The 19,069-nt window shown below is 39.7% G+C and overlaps 1 protein-coding gene across 2 annotated transcripts in view; it reads left to right on the plus strand.

Moving 5' to 3' along the window:
• The window catches only part of RAB11FIP4 (RAB11 family interacting protein 4), a 219,212-nt gene extending 206,246 nt beyond the window's left edge, over positions 1-12,966 (plus strand). For both annotated transcript variants that reach the window (XM_039343593.1, XM_039343594.1), the window contains 7 exons: positions 734-837; positions 1,891-2,031; positions 3,498-3,579; positions 6,457-6,594; positions 8,327-8,482; positions 9,050-9,193; positions 11,477-12,966. In XM_039343593.1, coding sequence (XP_039199527.1) covers positions 734-837; positions 1,891-2,031; positions 3,498-3,579; positions 6,457-6,594; positions 8,327-8,482; positions 9,050-9,193; positions 11,477-11,593 — 882 coding nt within the window. In that variant the 3' untranslated portion in view covers positions 11,594-12,966. The remainder of the gene's footprint in view (positions 1-733; positions 838-1,890; positions 2,032-3,497; positions 3,580-6,456; positions 6,595-8,326; positions 8,483-9,049; positions 9,194-11,476) is intronic.
• The last annotated feature ends 6,103 nt before the right edge of the window (positions 12,967-19,069 follow it).

Below are 19,069 nucleotides of genomic sequence, written 5' to 3' on the forward strand. Positions count from 1 at the left end.
GATGATATGCCACAACATTCTGGGTCTTCATGCCAGTGAACATCCGACAACACACACTCTTCTTGAGCCATTTTTGGAGGTTATAGGGGCCGCATGAGAATGGGGTGTGCTCTCGTACAGGCTCCCAAAATTGCATAAAACAGTGGGTGCTTTCACACTGTTTTCAAAGGTGCAGAGATCAAGGAAGTCCCTTCTCCAACGTGGCTTTGGGAACTAAGGCCTTCTGCAACCTGGAGCAGCTTCGGATAGGCTGCAGGAACCTGTCAATAAAAAGAGAACACTGCCTGAAGGGAAGCAACAAAGTTGGTGCTGATGCCAGGTGTTGCTGTTCAGGATGGCCTAGATTGGGGGGTGTGTGTGTTAGAAAATTGTTTCACTTTTGTTCAGGAGTAGGGGTGACACACCAGCAGAGTCAAGTTAGGAATTTTCCTAATTTTTGACACATTAAGCCCAAAAGGTTTGCTATCACTGACCTTGATCAATACAATAATTCTGAGATTTGCATTTGCAGCACATCTGGTAGTTGGGAAGCCTGTACTTGTACAATCTAGAATTAATTTATATGAAAACTGATAAGTAATTTAATTGGATCAAAGTGGAAGAATGGAAGAATTATGCAAAGTTTGTCGAGAAAGATAATTTGATACTAAAGGAATGAATGAGATCCTTTTTGATCGTTCTCTACTTAGTTTCTTAAGGCCTCAGCCCACTTGCATCCTATTTCTTTTTGTAGGTGACTTACTTAGAAAAAAAAGTGACAGAGCTGGAAAATGATACTGCAACAAATGGTGACCTGAAGAGCAAATTGAAGCAGGAGAATACACAGCTAGTTCACAGGTAATTTAACCTGCTACCCACCATGGCATTTTGGTAGTTTGCAGCAACTGGGAGCTCAGTTTTAATTTATTTCCCATCTGCTTGAACGGGGGATTGCTTGAAAACAGGACAGCGTCATGCAGGTAGTCCTCTACTTACAATTACAATTGAGCCCAAAATTTCCATGGTTAAGTGAGACAGTGGTTGAGTGCATTTTGGTCCATTTTATGACCTTTTTGCTACGGTTGTTAAGTGAATCACTGCAGTTATGAAGTTAGTAACATGGTTGTTAAGTGAATCTGGCTTCCCCATTGTCAGAAGGCTGCAGTGATCCCAGGACACTGCAGCCGTCATAAATATGAATTCGTTGCTAGGTATCCAAATTTTGATCACGTGACCATGAAGATGCTGCAACAGTCGTAAGTGTGAAAAACAGTCAGAAGTCCCTTTTTCATTGCTGTTGTAATTTTGAATGATCATTAAACAAATTGCTGTAACTCGAGGATTACCTGTAAACTGGTGAGAAAGTCTCCTTCAGTGATGGTGTCTTTGGCCCTTTCTGGATTTACAGAGCAAGGTCCTCTTAATAAGGGCTAGTGTGCATATACATTGTGGTGGACAAGCGAAGCAATATTTTTATTTTTCCATCCAAGAAAGAGAAGGATATTTTCTAAATGTAGTCGGTAGTTTCATGGGTCAAAACATCATATCAGGTCAATATTTTATACTAGGGGAGTGGGGCAATTTAGAGTTGGGGGCCTTCTAGGGAGCCTCGCAAGAGGTCTCAAGTGAGGTAATGATATCATCAGAAGAGACAGAACTAAACTTTTTTTGGGACTTGGACTTTCAGAGACTTGGGAATGGGAGGACGTGACACATTATTTGCAGAAATGTTAGTAAACGGAGTCTTGTGAATGCTCAGCCAGGAGCTGTATATGTGGCAGCAGATTGGAGAAGGCCATATAAAGGGAAAACAACCTTTGTAGGAAATGCTCAATCCAGTGGATAGCTAGAATAATTCAAATACCTTGCTTACCAAACTGAATGAAATCTACGTGGCTTGATTACAACCAGAGTGCATGAGTTAGAAGAACTACTGAAAGACCAGGAGACTTCAGCCCAGCAGAACCTGGAAGAAGAGATTAAGAGGCACAGAGAAGCCTACAGCAAATATGAGAAGGAGAAGAGCACGGAGATTGAGCTGCTCAACACACGGTAACATCCCAGTAATATTTTAAACTACCAGGGGCTTTGTCTCAAAGTGACTGGAATGCTTCTTGATTTTTCCCTCCCATTTTGGATTAAGAGTGGCTCCACCTATGTACTTGCCATGGTTTCTCTTTTTCCCACACAGTGGCTAAGAAGCCCATTGTTCCTGTCCAGATACACAATAATTTATTTATCACATTTACATAAGCTGCTCATTTTCACAAGTGTGACTCTGTGTAGTGCACAATAAAACAATCGAGTCTTAAAAACATTTAAACAATTCCACATAAATATAAATATGACTACAGGGGAATGGAGCAGCATCCTGCACATACTGCAGCCATCTTGCAGACTCCCTATCAGTAACATCAATTAGATGTTTTTATTTTTATTTTTTTATTCCAGATCAGGCAGAGGTAAGAATGATTGCTTTTAGATTGCCTAGTAAATTTTATGGCTGAATGAAGAGTAGAACTGCCCCCCCTTCATTTTTATTCATTTATTAAATTTATATGTTTCCCATCTCATTATCGATGCTACCCATTTCATTAATCTTAAACTATATCCAATGCTACCCATCTGAATAATCCTAAATGATACTGCCTCACATTGGATTTTTCAGTTTGCTATCTGTGTATCATCTCATGTTCATTTCCTCTGGGTATCCATGTTTCTGGAGATGGCTGGGAATGTATACCTGAGCAAGGAAAATGATGCATGAACTAAGTACCCTTTAAGAAGACTGATTTCTTCAATTATTTGGTGCAACGTAGGAAATGAGACAATTAAATTTCAAAAGTTCACCAGTCAAGAACTGCTATGCCGTTTCTTTTAGCCCTGACTTTTCTTTCTTCCTTTTTTAATGTTTTATCGATTTTCTAATTTTACATTTAAGTATTTAAAAAGCAACGTGGCGGCTGAGTTAATCGAAAATTCAATGACATCCAAGCCTCTTTAGTACAAGTTTCAAACTACCACATTAAATATTTCCTCTCTTTTCCCCTTAGTATTTACTGTTTAAACTAATACAATTCTTTTTATATCAATTAAATAAAAATAACATTCTTACCTTTTCCAATAATTTTTAGCTTATACATATCCTGGTTATTTTAACATTCAGTCTTGACAGACAATCAATGTCCTAAGTAGTTTTTCCCAATTTTTAGTTCCCATTAATATTTAAACTTAACATTTAATATTTATAATTGCCAAGTTTTAAGTGACCAAAGTTCCCTTTATCGCAATTCATCACAAAATCTAATGTTCAGGATACACACATCTTATCTATTTGAATATATTCTATTTCTCACCCTCTTGTGCCATCTAATTAATAACACAGGGTAACGTTCTTATTTTCCACTGACCTTTCATACGTGGCCACTGGTGAATCAAATTCAGTTCATATCCTAGCAGAACAGATAAACAGCTTTTTTCTAGGCAATCGATTACCAGACTTCTGCCTTTACCTTCAGGGTTCAGCAGCTGGAAGAGGAAAATGGTGAGCTCAAAACCACTGTCCTACGACTGAAATCGCAAACTGAGAAACTGGACGAGGTAACAAGAGTTTGCAAATGCTTGCTCTATATCCCCCTATTCCGAGCCAGCCTGTTGTCTCCGCCTAGCCAGCTTAATTTTTGATTCCCTGGGTGGACGGGTGTGTAGACCAAGACATAGCATTCCAGAACAGCAGTACTGCTGTGATCAGACAGTGGAATCAAAGCAATATAAAATTTTGCCCTTTAGTCCAGGAGTCCCCAACTTTGGCAACTTTGAGACCTGTGGACTTCAACTCCCAGAATTCCCCAGCCAGCATGGCTGGTTGGGGAATTCTGGGAGTTGAAGTCCACAAGTCTTAAAGTTGCCAAGGTTGGGGACCCATGCTTTACTCCTTCTACATTGATAAGGTAAGTCAAGAATAATAAAACGAGGCAGAGTTGTTTAGTAGAGCTCTGGGCTTTTAAAATGTATGTTGCTTCAATCTTGGATGTTTTAAAAAATGATGTTACCTGAGCAGGGCTTCTGTCAGTGGAGTCGATCCTTTGACATGTTTGACCAGAAGACCAGGAGTGTTCCCATGACAGGAAAGGGATTTCTGAGTAGAAGCAATCATAGGAGACAAACAGGATATCAGAGATACCTTGAGGAAGCAGCACTTAGATATTCTACCTGCGTCTACTGCAAACCTACGTACACGGGCCAGATCCTCAGCTTCACAAGCAACCCCCCCCCCCAATATCGCACACAAAAGAAGCTGCGTCCAGACCCCGTTCAGAAGGGCCAGGACACACTGCAGCACCACAGCACTAAGAAAAGCAGAAGAAAAATGGCTGCTTGATGTCTTTCTCTGTAATGGCTATCCCAAAAACTTCATATTCCGACATACAGCACCCAAACCACCACACACCATACAGCCGAATGCCATGCAAAAATGAACCTTACCATACCCAAAAGGGGTGTCAGAAATGACAGCCAGAATTCTTCAACCCCTAGGAATTGAGATAGCCCACAAACCCACAGCCACTCTCCGCCAGGAATGATCTAGAACCAAAGACAATATTCTATTGTTATCTTTTGTCTGGTCAGTTTGTGTTGCTCAGGCTGGAATTGCTAATTTGTTTGAATTGGCTGCAACTAACACATAGATTGGCAGTATGGAAACATGGATCCCATGTTCCGGGCTCAGAACTAATTAGGAACAGTTTGGCATTTCTTACAGAATTTGGGAAACTTCTTATTGCATTACTATGCTCTGGGAATCCAGCTGAACTAATTTACAAGCAGGATATCTCTAAGACCAAGCTGTGTTGCAGAAAACGATTAAAGTAGCATCCACCACTGCTTTGTGTGGGTATGTGATTTGTGTGCCTGTGGGGAAGATCTAGTTGTGCAGGGTAGATGTTTTATGTGGCTCCATATTTGGGGTCTGGTAGCTTTGTGTACTTTGTTCAGTAAATCATAGACTTAGATTTCTCTGTGGCCAAGAGGGACTAGTCACTTGATAGTAGGGAACATGCATACAATGTGTTTGTCTAAAGTTATGTGTGTTCTGTAACTAGAATTTGTTTACAGTATCAAATAATCTCCTTTCCTGTAGGATTTTACCACTCTATAACAATGAGGTAGGGAAGACAAAGAAGATTTGTGGGTTGCTTGGTGGGCTTTTTATTTATATGCCACTTTTCCTTCAGGCGTTCAAGATTATCTCCTTCTATTCCATCCCCCAGCTATAAAATGTAGAGTAGATGGGACTGAAAAAAAGTAATTGGCTCAAAGCCATGCTATGAGGTTTCTAGGGCTGATGGTGGACTACAACTGGGTCTCCTCAATGCTAATCCAACATTTTAACCACTATATCACATTGGCTGCCATATTGTATTCTTCAAAGAAAAACAGAACAGTAATTCCCAAAGAGTTTTCTTCATGGCAGAACATCTAAGTGACAGCCCTGACTTTTGACCTTATAACAAAGGAACAGTAAGCCAAACAATCTGACATTCTCCATTATTCTTTGTGATTGCTGACTTAAACTCTGCTGATGTTGCTGTTAATATTGAAAAAGAATTTGCTGGGATCACATTCCGTACCATGATAACTTTCTATAGTTTTGGATATTCTTAGGAACTGGTGCTACAGGTGCTCTAATTACAGATTGCTATGCCTACGTAGCGTTTTGTGGGCTAAGAGTTAGTGTAAATCCTGTTGGAACAGAGTAAGTAATATATGATCTTTCTTGCAAGGGTTGAATGAGGTCAGTCAAAGGAAGCCAAAATAGTTACATGTAAAAACATTTCTGTTCGCTGTCTTGAGAATTGCTTGCACTGGGAATGACTTAAGAAGAATGTGTGGTAAAACTAGAAGAGGTAGTATCAAGAATGAAAGGGTGCTCTATGAACATAGAACAAATAGAGAAAAGAGCAAAGAGCGCATTCAGGCGGGTTGAGGGAACGATGAAATTGCAAAAACAAGGGGAAGTATACGAAAGTCATGGATGGACAGAGTTGGCAAGATCTTCAAAAAGAAAGAGGTGTAGTTTAAAGAACAAAAGGCAAGGTAGCAGTCTTGTTGACCTTTGGAAAACGGCCAGCCATTGTCTGTCTTGTTCTGCAGATCCCAATCTAACTTGTTCCATGAACTGAGGACATAGAAGTGAGAATCTGATGGCTGAGCAACAGATTGCATGGCTTAGACGTGTTTCTCTTCTCAAAGTACCAAAAGTTGAATAGACCCACATTTCAGAGAATTTCCCATATTGGAAAAATTAACCTGCTTGCATGAAAAGTTCTAACCTACCATTGACCAGGTCATGGTGGTTTTCTACATGCCTATGCCAATTTCGTCCATCAGCTCCCTGAAATGATCGTTTCCCTATACACTGAAAATGACCATTAGATTTGCTGGCAATCTGTAACCTTCTTTTTCAACCTTCGTCAGGAGAGGCAGCGAATGTCTGACAGATTAGAAGATACCAGTCTGAGGCTGAAGGATGAAATGGATTTGTATAAAAGGATGATGGACAAACTGAGGCAGAACAGGCTGGAATTTAACAAGGAGAGAGAAGCTACTCAGGAGGTTGGTAACTATGCAGGTGGCACACAGCCAGTACATCTTCCATGTCCTCTCTTGAGGTTGATGTTTTACGCTGAGATTAAACAAAGTCATGTTTTCAAAATTAAAAAGAAAATGTAGCTTCAAAAACTGCATGGCAGTTTGCCTGGTGTCACTGAAGCAGGGGTTGTTAGGAATAATGGCTGGCTAGCAACCATTTTCAAAAATGCATTCCTAAAAACCTTGAAGCCCTTTCAGATGTGTTACAGTGATTATTCCCAGAGGATGGCATGGTGGTTTCATAGCCATAAATCTGGAAAGTTGAAACTTGGTTTGACTGAAATTGCAACTGATTGAAATTGAAATTGTTCCTTGTACGGCTGCCGTCTCATGTATGCACTCTGCCATGACATTTCTTTAGACAGCCTTTAGGCTTAGAAAAAGACTGTAAAATACTGTCCTTGAGTTTTTCCGTCCTGAATTTTACTCATCTTATCTTGTAATGTCTTTTCCTGTAATGAAAAAATTAGATAATGCTTCTAATACTGCCCGATAGCAGATGTCCTCGGAATGATGTGCCATTGGTTAAAACACATACAAAATCAACCTCTATAAAACTATAAAGAGCAGATGAAAAAGAATATAAAATAAGTTTGTGTAGAAGCTGCCTGAAGCAATATAAAAATATGAAATCTTATGTAAAGAACAACACAACAGATAAGATAAAAATCAGAGGCAGCAAAATCAATGGCAATAATAGCCATAAAACATTAAGGGTATAAAACCGTTAATGGTTAAGATTCTTAAAGCAAATGGCACAATGCAAACTTCACCACCGACAGCCACTCGTCTTGCCTCGTTGGACATAGGAAGCTGAAGAAGGGCCTCGGGAGAAGATTCAGGCTCCAAACAGATAACCTGGATTATGTTAACCTATAAACCTCTTAGTGACTTAAAGCCAGAACATCTACTTCAATAAGTCAGTTAGGGGTTTAAAGGTGAATAGGAATAGATTATATAGAAGGTCTGGAAGCAGACGGACAGTCAGAGCCATGGCACTCAACTAGCCCCGATAAGGAATCTAGCTGCCCTGTTTTGAACTAACGGAATTTTCCAGATCACTTCAATAGCCTGAACAAAAGCTTGCCAGCATAGGAACAACCATTGCAATTTTTGTTCGGGTACCGTCATAACTAGTACAGGTAGTCCTTGACTTACAACAACAATTGAGCCCCAAATTTCTCTTGCTAAGTGAGACAATTGCTAAGTGAGTTTTGCCCCATTTTACGACCTTTCTTGCCACAGTTGTTAAGTGAATCACGGCGGTTAAGTTAGTAACACAATTGTTAAGTGAATAAGGCTTTCCCATTGACTTTGCTTGCCACAGAAGGTCACCTGAAACCCCCCCCCCCCAGGGACACTGCATAAATATGAGTCAGTCGCCAAGTATCTGAATTTAAACCACGTGACCGTGGGGATGCTGCGATGATCACAAGTGTGAGCAATGGTCAAGTCAGTTTTTTCAGGGCTGCTGTTAACTTTGAGCAGTCACTAAACAAGCCGTTGTAAGTCGAGGACTACCTGTAGCTCAATAAAAAGGTCAGCACTGAAGCCAAGAACACCCTACACCCTTCATGTTCTTTCGGCGCACATTAGATCTTAGTTTTAATCAGAGGGCCAGCATTGGCTTTGTGCCCCAGATTATCCTGTCGTGTTCCTAGCCACAATGGTTCATTAGGCCCTGCTTTTTCTGCAGCTCATTGAGGATCTAAGAAAGGAGCTGGAACACCTTCAGTTGTATAAACTTGAGTGTGAGCGTCCCGGTCGAGGGAGAAGCTCTTCCAGCTTGAGCGAATTCAATGCCAAGACGAGAGAAGTGGAAATGGAACACGAAATTAAACGTCTAAAACAGGTGAAGTATAGCCGGGGCTAGAAGAAGGAGGGAGCAAAACGAACCTTCTCTCTCCAAAGCAGCTACATGGTAGGAAGCCAAAAGGATTTCTCAACTCCCCTGGGCTTTTGAGGGTCTGAAATTACAAATATCTCCTTTTGGCCAAAGCTTTTAGCAAAGGGGCTATGTCGTTAAATAATAAGCATATGGATTTTAGCATTCACAAGACCATAGATAAGAGCTGATCATAAAATTTGTCTGGGGTTGCGGGGAGTTGTCATTCAGCAGCTTTTATCAGGGCACACCTCTTTTCTGCTTATAAGCTTGCAGCTCCTCTGTTTTTATTGTCCATCATGGCCATGAAACTATTGGGCTTGCAACCGCGTGTTGCTGTTGCCCAATAGAGCAAAGTTTTTTAGGTACACTGTATTTCAGCTTTGAAACCATGGAGGGACTACGCAAAGGCAACGGGACTGGATGTGGGAAACTCGTTTACCTTTTCTGTTTAAAATCCTGCCTAAAGCAGGACTAGAACTCACTCTAACCAGGTGCCTTAATCACTTAATTCTTTCCTTCCTCTCTCGACAGGAGAATCAAAAGCTCCACGACCAGAATGATGACCTCAATGGACAAATCCTTAGCCTCAGCCTCTATGAAGCTAAGAACCTTTTTGCAACACAGACAAAAGCCCAGTCACTGGCAGCTGAGATTGACTCTGCCTCCAGGGATGAGGTAAAGGGACCAGTAGCAATCTCTTGCAGCTAATTAAATGACTAGGCTGGCAAAGTATCTCTCAGCAATCAACTTGGCAAAAACCTAACTTGGTGGGAAACTCTGAAAATCATGCTTTAGCAATGCCACATTTGTTTTGGGATGTTTTATTTTGGTTTAGCTGGGATGCCATCAGCATACAGAGGCACTAAGATATCAGAATTGGCTAAAATTCTTGACATTTTCTTTTATTTCTCTTCTATCATACTTCTTTACAACTAAAGTTATTTTCCATTGAAAATTGTTTCCGTGCACTACTCAAGAATTGTTCAGGAGCATTTCTTGAATCTTAGGGCAGGGGTCCCCAACCTATGGTCCGTGGCCCTCTGCCAGGCTGTGGGCTACTGGCCACTGGGCTGGGCGCTGGCTGGCCAATGCACTTGCACTAGAGCCTGCAGACCCATTTGTACATGTGCGCAGAACTAGCAGCGGTGGTGGTTAGCGCCTGCATGCCTGTGCAAACAGGGCCACTAGCCCCATGGGGTTGCATGGCCCATTTGCGCATGCACATGGGGCTGGCAGCTAGCACCTACACACCTGCGCAAACAGGGCTGCTAGCGCTGTGCGGGTGCATGTGGCCCCATTTGCACACAGCCCTGTGCGAGTGCATGCACGCGCACACAAATTTCCTATCTGCTCCCTTTCCCTCCGGGCCGCAGCATGAAAAGGTTGGTGACTTCTGTCTTAGGGCTACCAGATCCGGGCTGCAGAAATCTGTATGACCACTGGATGGCAGCAAAGAGATACAAAAATGCAAATCTAGAATTAGATCTTACGGGTTGTGCTATCCTGCCTTCCCTTCCACTTGTGTCCTCTTTTTTCAGTATTTCATCTCCAGTCTCAATTGATTCGGCTCACAGCATTTTGATTTACCTTTCTGTCCTTTGCGCAGCAACCCCGTCACACATTCAAGAAGTTATTCCAGAGGCCTTTGTTTAAAAAAAGTCTCTGCCTCAGATTTTGTTATGCAAGTAAATCTTGAGTAAAGGTTGTGAAGGTTTGTTACCAAATACTGTAGTATGAAGATGTAACTGGGCAACTGTGTATTTACAGAGCATAAATTGTGTTTGCCTTAGCTATTCTGGGTGTATGGAAAGTAATGTTATCGAATGTAAGTCTCTCATTTTAAAAGAAGTGAATGGTCCTTGGCATGATTCAGACTTAATTTAACTCTGCCTTAGTTGTTACTCAGTGTGCTGAGCTGGGATTATAGATAAGGTCCTGGAGAGGAGCAGAGCCCAGGTTGAGGGTGTTGATAAGCTCATGGTAACCAATGCAGCTTGTGGAGCAGAGGTGTGATATGTGCTGCTCTGGGAATGCACATAACTGCTGTGCCCCTGCATTCTGAACCAACAGTTGCAGCATCCCCATGGTCATGTGATCAAAATTCAGATGCTTCACAACTGACTCATATTTATGACGGTTGCAGTGTCCAGTGTCATGCGATCGCCTTTTGTGACCTTCTGGCAAGCAAAGTCAATAGGGAAACCAGATTTACTTAACAACCATGTTACTCACTTAACAACTGTGGCAAGAAAGGTCGTAAAATGGGGCAAAATTCACTTAACAACAGAAATCTGGGGCTCAATTGTGGCTGTAAGTCGAGAACTACCTATAGTTCAATCTGGAAATGACCAGAGCAAGAGTGACTGTAAGCAGGATCTGCTGATCTAGGTATGGGTGCAACTGGCACACAAGACAAAGGCCTTCCTAGCCACAATTTTCACCTGAATAAATTTTATTATTATTTTATTGTTATGTGCGCACTAACCCCTAATAGCTCAAGGTCAGTGGCCAGTGGCCAAATTGTAGGATTTATCCAAAAGATCTAGATGACATTACGGGGTTTTCCCCTCTGAAAAGATAGATGACTGAGTCTGTCTCCATCTTACATGCTCAAGAATTGAGATTCATACCAAAGTATACATTGATTCTCAGTGGCTTCCAATGAGTTTCTGCGTAAAAGAGCATAAATTAACTGAGGCACAAGGATGGGGTGATGCTTCTGCTCGAAAGCATGGTGTTGAAGTTCAATATAGCTTCAACAATTTGTAAAATGAAGGTGAGGAAATAGCCAGCCTTCTTCCATCCATCCAAATGAATCACCATTAGAATGATCTGGAAAGAAAGATACATTGAAAACAACTTTTGAAATTCAGGAGCACTCTAGTAAAATGGACACAGAGGATCTCAGAATAGTAGTGACCTCAGAGTACTTCTTAATCTAGTTCTTTTTCATTTCAGCTCATGGAAGCCCTCAAAGAACAGGAAGAGATCAACTACCGATTGCGCCAATATATGGACAAGATCATCCTGGCCATCCTAGACCACAATCCATCCATCCTGGAAATAAAAAATTGAAGATTGGGGTGGGAAGGGAGGTGGGCAGATAGGATGCCTTTAGATTCAAGTATCTCTATTTGCTACTATATATGAACTTATAAATATATACATATATATAACTCTCTCAAAACACACAACACACAAAACACACATACACACACATATATTATATATATATATATATAAATAGAAAAAAACTTGTGTGGATACACAGGGCGTGTTTATATGAGCTTGATATATTTTGTGACTCATAATTTGCATCAATCCATTTTTCATGCCCTTTCTCTGTGGGGATGCTAGGGATTATAATGAAAAACCACAAAACTGGATTTGCACTGTTTTAGATACTGGACAGAAAAAAAATGATACTACCTCTAGATGAAAAGATAAAACATGATGGAAAGTCACTTGTGCCAGGCCTTTTCCTAGCGTACAAACAATACTGAGCGTCTATGTCTTATGAATTGCCTCCCTGTCATCTCAGAAATATCTTGTATTATCAGGTTGAATTCTCACTGGTGCTGGCTGTGTTGTTTTAACTTTGCCTGAGTTAATGCTTCTGAAGTCCTTTCCTTGGATGGGAATGTATGTATGATGCAAAGCGGGTATTCTGGAATCTTCACAAGTTTCTGTTTGAACCTGGACTGTTTTAATTAGAAAGCAGTTTCTAAATCTTGAACCCAAGTGGCTATGAATCCTTTGGAATGGTGACCAGTCTGTTGTATTCCAGGGGAATCTGGGATGCCCAAGAAAACAATGGGTCCTGGGGTTCCATATTTTCTTGAACTTACCAGACTATTCATGAGGTACATTTTCTGACTTTGGGTTTTATTGCAAGATCACCAAGAACCTAGTGGTGGGAGAGCTGGAATCATAAATGTGGGATGCTTCAGGGCTACAAAACAGTCCCAGTCCTGTTTCAGCTTCAGCAACAGCATTAAAAAGTGGTGATTGCAGAGAGCTATTTGTTCATTGATAAGAACTTGGTGCTGTCACCGTAACAAATAGAAACCAATCATTTTTTAAATCGTTTTGTTTTATATTGCTTCATGTCAGCATTTGTAAAAGCACCCTCTGCTAATAAAGCAGTTAAGAAGTTGGAGAAAGATTTTTGTTTTTTTAGGCACTTGTGGGTAAAAGTGACCCTGTTCTTACAGACAAGGCAACATTTTAAATGGTTCTTTTACAGGTTTAGGGAAAAGATATTTATTTATACATATTAATATTTATTTGATGCAATTTTGGAGTTTCACTGAAAAGTTTTGCCTCCTTCACTGGGAGTGATTAGCGCAGAAAAGCCAGAAATGATTGTTTATCAAGCATCACACTTCCTGCAGTTACAGGAAGATACTCACCTCACTTTGTGCTATCAATAAATATTCTCAGATTGAGTCAGGCTCTTCATGTTTTCATGCCCTTGCTATTATCACTGTCACCACCACCACTTCCTCCTCCCACTTCCTTTTTCTTTTCAATCTTACTTTTGTAACATAAGCATTCATTCGTTTTCAGAGCAAATCCTCGTGATGTTTTGTATATCACCACCCAGGCACGCTCTAAGGAAATCTGTAAAGTTAAGTGATGGCTTGTGTAGGGACCATGGTGAAAATGAGTTTTGTTTTTTCAGTTAAAGATTTCTCCCTTCCTGTCTGAGATGTGTTTTGATTAAAAAAAAAAAAAAAACACAGCACAAAGGCCTTCATGTGCATTGCAAGTAACAATTCAGATGCATGGATATGTGCAGTCACATGCATGTGAGAAAAGAACAGTGTGTTATTCTATAATGACCTGTGCACAGGCTTCATTGTCTTCCCACACGAAAGGTAGGCACAAGATATCCTCCCTGGATATCGGCGTTATAGTTCCATAAGCCCTGTTCAGTATAGGTGGTGTCCAAGTATGATGTGATCTGTAGTCTAAAAATATCTTAGAAGCCCCAGATTGCCTTTCCCAACACATGTGAAAGAGAACTGCATGCTCTGTATAATAGATAAAAAAACCTCTATTGGTTCATATGTATTGTTTTCTTCCGTAAGCACATTTCCAGTTTCAAATCAAGCTGTCTTTTTTTTCCTTGCAGTGTCCTGAGTAAAGTTTGCATAATTAATTTGAGAGTCTCTTCAAAGAATAAATCAAAAGATTGAACCTGATGTTAATTTTATCAGTTTAAGATTCTAAGCATTGAAACCCTGTTTCCAAACTGGGTATCATGCTGGTATATAAATTATAAAATTATGTTGTGCTTCAGTATTTCACATTCCAACAAGTGTTATGTTTCTGCACAAGTATAAATCTCATCAGGAAAAACTGGGGGGGGGGGCATAGCCTTGTGTTTATTGGCTGTTTTTTCTAATAAGTAGCAAGAGAGTTAATCGTTAATACAAGGTGATACTTGCCAGTGCCAGCCATTACTTTTACTCCACGTCTAAGCTGCTTCTAATACCTCCTTTGCTTTTGACTTTCTGCATTTGGTGCAAATGAAACTGAATCCATTGTATTACTACCTTCTTTTTAGGTAGTCAAGTCATAATCAAATAAAGGAGACTTCTGAATTCTTTTCCCAGTCAGGATTTGCCCATCCCTTGCATAGGCTGGAAGGAATCCTGCTCCGAAGGAACCACATTCCCAGTATCCACCTGCTGCAAACTATAGCAGTGCTTCCTTTCTCTGTTTGGGAAGGGAGGTGATAATTTATGTAACCACAGACCTTTGGAGAATTTATTTTTTTTACAGGTTGCCTTTCAAGAGTGGGGTTAAGACTACTTATTCCAGCTTGCTTTTGGTTTATCCTGCTGATATCTTAATGGTGAGAGTTGATGACTTTATCAGTTGAGTTGACAGGACAGGAAGCAAAATGTATCTGAAAGTTCTTGAAAGCTGAAAGAACCGGGCATGTTGAGTTTGCAGAAGTTTGAGGGGGGAGACGTTCTAACAGAGAAAGAAAGAAAAAAATCTCCGCAAGTTAGGAGGTGAAGAGGTGAATTGGATAGAAATTGAAAGAAGAGTTTTTACATGAATCATGGGAGTAATTCTGAGGAGAGTAAAGTGGTTTCCAAGAGGTGGCAGAAAGGCTGTCTTGTTTGCAGATGACTAAATTGGTTTGGATTAGCAAGCACTGAGGTAGAGAAACCTTCCCAATGTGGTGTCTCTTAGGTTGATGGTACATCTCACAGTAGCTTTCATCCTGTGTTCCAGAAGGCACCAAGTTGAGAAAGGCTGGGTTATATGACCTGATTCCCTTACAAATTAATATTTTGCTACCAAACCTCAGTCCACACACTATTCCTGGTTGTCTTTAAATGAGTCTTTGCATCCATTTGCTTCCTTCTTTGCTCATAGATGATCCATAGAAATGTGAGCAATCTTTTGATGATGTTTCTAGGGGCCAACAATTTCTTTAGCCAGTTGTCTGTATTATATGAATGCCTTTGCTTTAGCACAACAATTTGGGAGATATAAATGAAAAGGCCTGATTGTCAGCATAGCTTATTTAGAATTCATATTTCTGGGCATGAATTTCTACAAATGCTAAAGTTTCCCAGCATGATTTCAGATCAGGAGTTGTTGAAAGGCTAATTAAGTCTTCTGATGAACATTTTCGGCCAGTAGTACAGCATTGCATTATAATGCAGTAATTAGGCCAAAAGGGAGGGACCGTAGCACATTAACAGAGGGAAACTGTTTATTTATGTTTGAAGATAATGAGACAATTTGAGACAGGTTCATTTAAATGCCTCTGAGCAAAGGCTGCAAGAGATGGGTTTTTTTAGTAGTGGAAAATGAAAGCAGGGTGGATTGCTGGATTATATTGAAACTATAACTGTTGGCCTCTAGCTGAGAGAAAGTCCCTATTTCTGAATAAGCATGGATACATTTGTGCTATCAACAAAGATTGCCATGCAGGATACAAGAATGAGTGTGGCTAGTTAAAATTGGGTTTAATCTCTAGGTACAAAATTTGTTTGCTAGGAAAGGTGTCCTAATTTTAAGGGTTACAGATGTTCCCAGCTGAACTGCAGGATCTTCATCGTTGCACGTTTTGTCTTCTTTAAAAAAGACTTCAGCTGCTGAAAATCTGGAAGTCACATATTTTAGAGGCTATCTAGTAGAGAGAAGATCAGTGTTATGCTTCAAATAGTAGCCAACATTCTATGCTCAAAAGAGCACAAGGTTTTATTTGCAGTGGTTCCTTAAGTAGATATCTGTTGCTGTCTGTTTGGCAGAATGATTTTTCAGTTCCTGTAGCTCACCAGTGCAAAGTTCACATTGTAAAAAAAGTCAGCCTTATCCATGTGCAAACCTGAGTATGAGAGGCTGCTAAATAGATAAGGAGTCACTATTAGGAAATGGGATTTGCTAATGGGAATCTACCAATAGTTTCTTTTTCTCAACATAATTTCTTGTCACACTGTCAGAGACCTTTTATGTTTGCTTGGATTAAAGTGCATTAGTGTATACTTATCTACTGAGCCAGGATTTCTTTGATATTTATACAATGGGCGCTGATGTAACAATCAAAACATAGTTGGAACAAATAGTTTGCTTTCACCTGATCCAGTGGCTTTAATAGAACTTCAAAATTCTGCTAAGGTTGATGAACAGCTGGTTGAAACTGAAACACTTGTTCCCTTATTGGTTCTCATCCCTACTACTAGTTGTGGAGCACCTTTGATCCGGTTTGTATTCTGTGAAAGTAAAAAAAGAATAACTGCTCCTGTAAAGGCAACAAGTGTTCACTGGGCAACAAGTGATCCCTGAGGTTAAAACAGTAACTGTCGAAACTTTTAGTAGGATTTAAGACATCCTAACCACCATGGATCTTACACTAAAGTTGTAGACTTGATTTTTCATTGAAATCATGAATACAGTTGAATATTGCATTCAATGGGATATGTTTGAACTGCTGTACTTTGAACTCTACAATATGGGAGGTTTAGTCATCTTTCCTGTATCCTTTATTTAAAATTGTGAATTTTAGGAAAGCATTATTTATGTCAGCAACAAAGGAACTAGAAATTTCCTATCCAGTAGTCTGTAGCAGGACACGAGCTTGAATCTCTCAGTGAAAACTAAAAATGTTATCAAAATGTTTAATTTTAAGAATTTATCAGTCAGTTTGAATTCCCAAACTCAGATTCTGAATTTTACCTTTCAAATAATGATAGAAGCCTTGAAACCGAAATCTGGCTTCCGAGTCTTGAGTTATGGGATAGGAAGAGAAAGAAAGTAAAGAGAGGCTAAAATGAAGTTGTAGGTTATAAATCTGAGCTTCTTTTTGTGTTTTGGCTTAAATAGTATTGGTGGCTCTTATTCCTTTAGGACAGTGGTTCTCAACCATTTTAATGGCGCGACCCCCAACCGGTCATAAGTCGAGGACTACTCAACTGGTCGTAAGTCGAGGACTACTCAACTGGTGCAGCACCGTTTACAGAATGGGACTTTTGGCGGGCTCAGCAGGGCAGAGACAGCCTGGACAATTCCTATTGGCTTTTGAAAGCCAATAGAATTAGACTCTATTCAAGAGAATCTATTCTATTGGCTTTCAAAAGCCAATAGAATAAAAGGGAGTAGCACAGCTAAGGAAAAGGGGGAAAAATGGACTGCGTTGTTTGGTGACCTCCGTGAAATGGTCATTCGACCCCAAATGGGGTCCCGACCCACAGGTTGAGAACCACTGCTTTAGGACAAAGAATTGGCTATATATATTCTTTCCTTTTCTCTATTCCCAAAGCAATGATCACTTGTAGCTGAGTTTTGTTTCTGGCAAAGTAAGACCCTTTCATCTTTGGCTGATGAATGGGGTCAAGTTGACTTCCTTTTGGCTGTGACTGCATTCCTGGCAAGAAAAATAATGTAGCTTCCCTAGAACTTTAGATTCCCCTTGTTGCTCTCTGATCCTAGTGTTCATGTTTTGAAAAATTAACCCAGTGTTATCTTTCTACTTCTGAAGTGGCATGTCAACACCTCAGAATTACACATATGGGCTGTTCCCAATGCCCATGCATGTACATAAGTAAGATTACAAGAGAAAAAGGTGGAAACACTTTACCACTAAAGACTGGAGCTATAATTACGCAAATCCTCAGTGCAGATTTATTACTGCTCATCCGAATTTATAAAATTAACAAGCTAGTCTTTCAAGATGTGCAGGGCAGGAAAAAAAATAGCATCTTTGATCTGTATGTTACAAGGCAGTAGTTATGTTCAATTTCCAATGTGTTTTGGTACTGATAGAAATTGAGAATTGCTGTATTTTTTTATTGTGGGAACCACTATTGTAGTTTTGCTTTATTGCACAGAATGTAGTTATGTGTAAGGATTGGATTTTTTAAACAAAATTATTTTGCATGATTTTAGTATTTTTGTGCCTTTTACTTGACTGTGTACAGAATTAATGTCTATTGAAATTCATGCTGTTGGCCACAGGTTTTATATGTTTGAAGTCTTTTATTTTTATTCAATCTTTATTTTGCCATCCCTACGCAATCTACTGTAAATGTGTATATATAAAATAGAACTAAGTTTGTATTTCATGTGCCTCACTAGAATGTAAAAAAAAAGATTATTCATTTTGTACAGAATGTTTTTCTTTTACTTAGATGCATTAATTTTTGTCCTGAGCACATAGTGAAATAACTGGTTAGATCTGTTTTTTTTTTTTAGCATTGCTGTGTTAAATGGAATTATCTCTTGCCCTTTTGTAAAAATTCAATTCACATTCATTCACTCTCACATACACAAGCTATGATCCTTCCTGATTTATTGTCTTTATTTATAATGGGTTGCATCATTTCTGTCCTGTTTTAGAGTTTACAGCAAATTAAATTGATGGCTTAACTACATATGTTATTTATTTCATTCTAAGGGATTGTGAAGTTTCTTCAGGTTGTGTCAGATGAATTGAAGCAAAATCTCCCTCAGTTAAATATTGAGTTCCAAGGCCATTCTCTCAGCTTCAGTTCCCTTCATTTATCCCACCATAAGGGAATAATCCTTTTGCCTTAACTTGTAAGATTGCTGAGTTAATAAACTATGTTGAATGCCAGAAAAATATACTGCAAATACTTAAATATTTGCCAGCTTTCGGGAGTGATTTTTTTCCAGCCTGTGGGGAACAAAACTGCATTACTACTTTGAATATTATGGGATGTTACTTTACACCAAACTTTACTTAGTCAGCTCAGTCAGTTTTGCTTGTTCTAATTGACAGTGGCTTTCTGGAATGGCAGAAAAAGCTTTCCTATTGAGGTTTTCACCTTAATATGCCAGTTTAGCAAGGAATCCTTTGCCAAGCTGAGCATAACTTCAGGGTTAGGACCTCATTTTTACATTAGTTAATGTTCCTCCGTAGTATCACCAAATCTGTCTCCAATCCAGAATAATTTTCACTGGGATTTTCATCAATGTTTTTAAGACTGTACATTGATAATTTACTAAGAACATGTTTTTTTTTTCCCAAAAACAGCTCTATGGGTCTGCCTTAACTTGAACTTA

The sequence above is a fragment of the Crotalus tigris genome, unplaced genomic scaffold (genome assembly GCF_016545835.1).
Source record: "Crotalus tigris isolate CLP2741 ecotype Arizona unplaced genomic scaffold, ASM1654583v1 scf7180000017865.1625608, whole genome shotgun sequence".
In the NCBI taxonomy this organism is placed as follows: domain Eukaryota; kingdom Metazoa; phylum Chordata; class Lepidosauria; order Squamata; family Viperidae; genus Crotalus; species Crotalus tigris.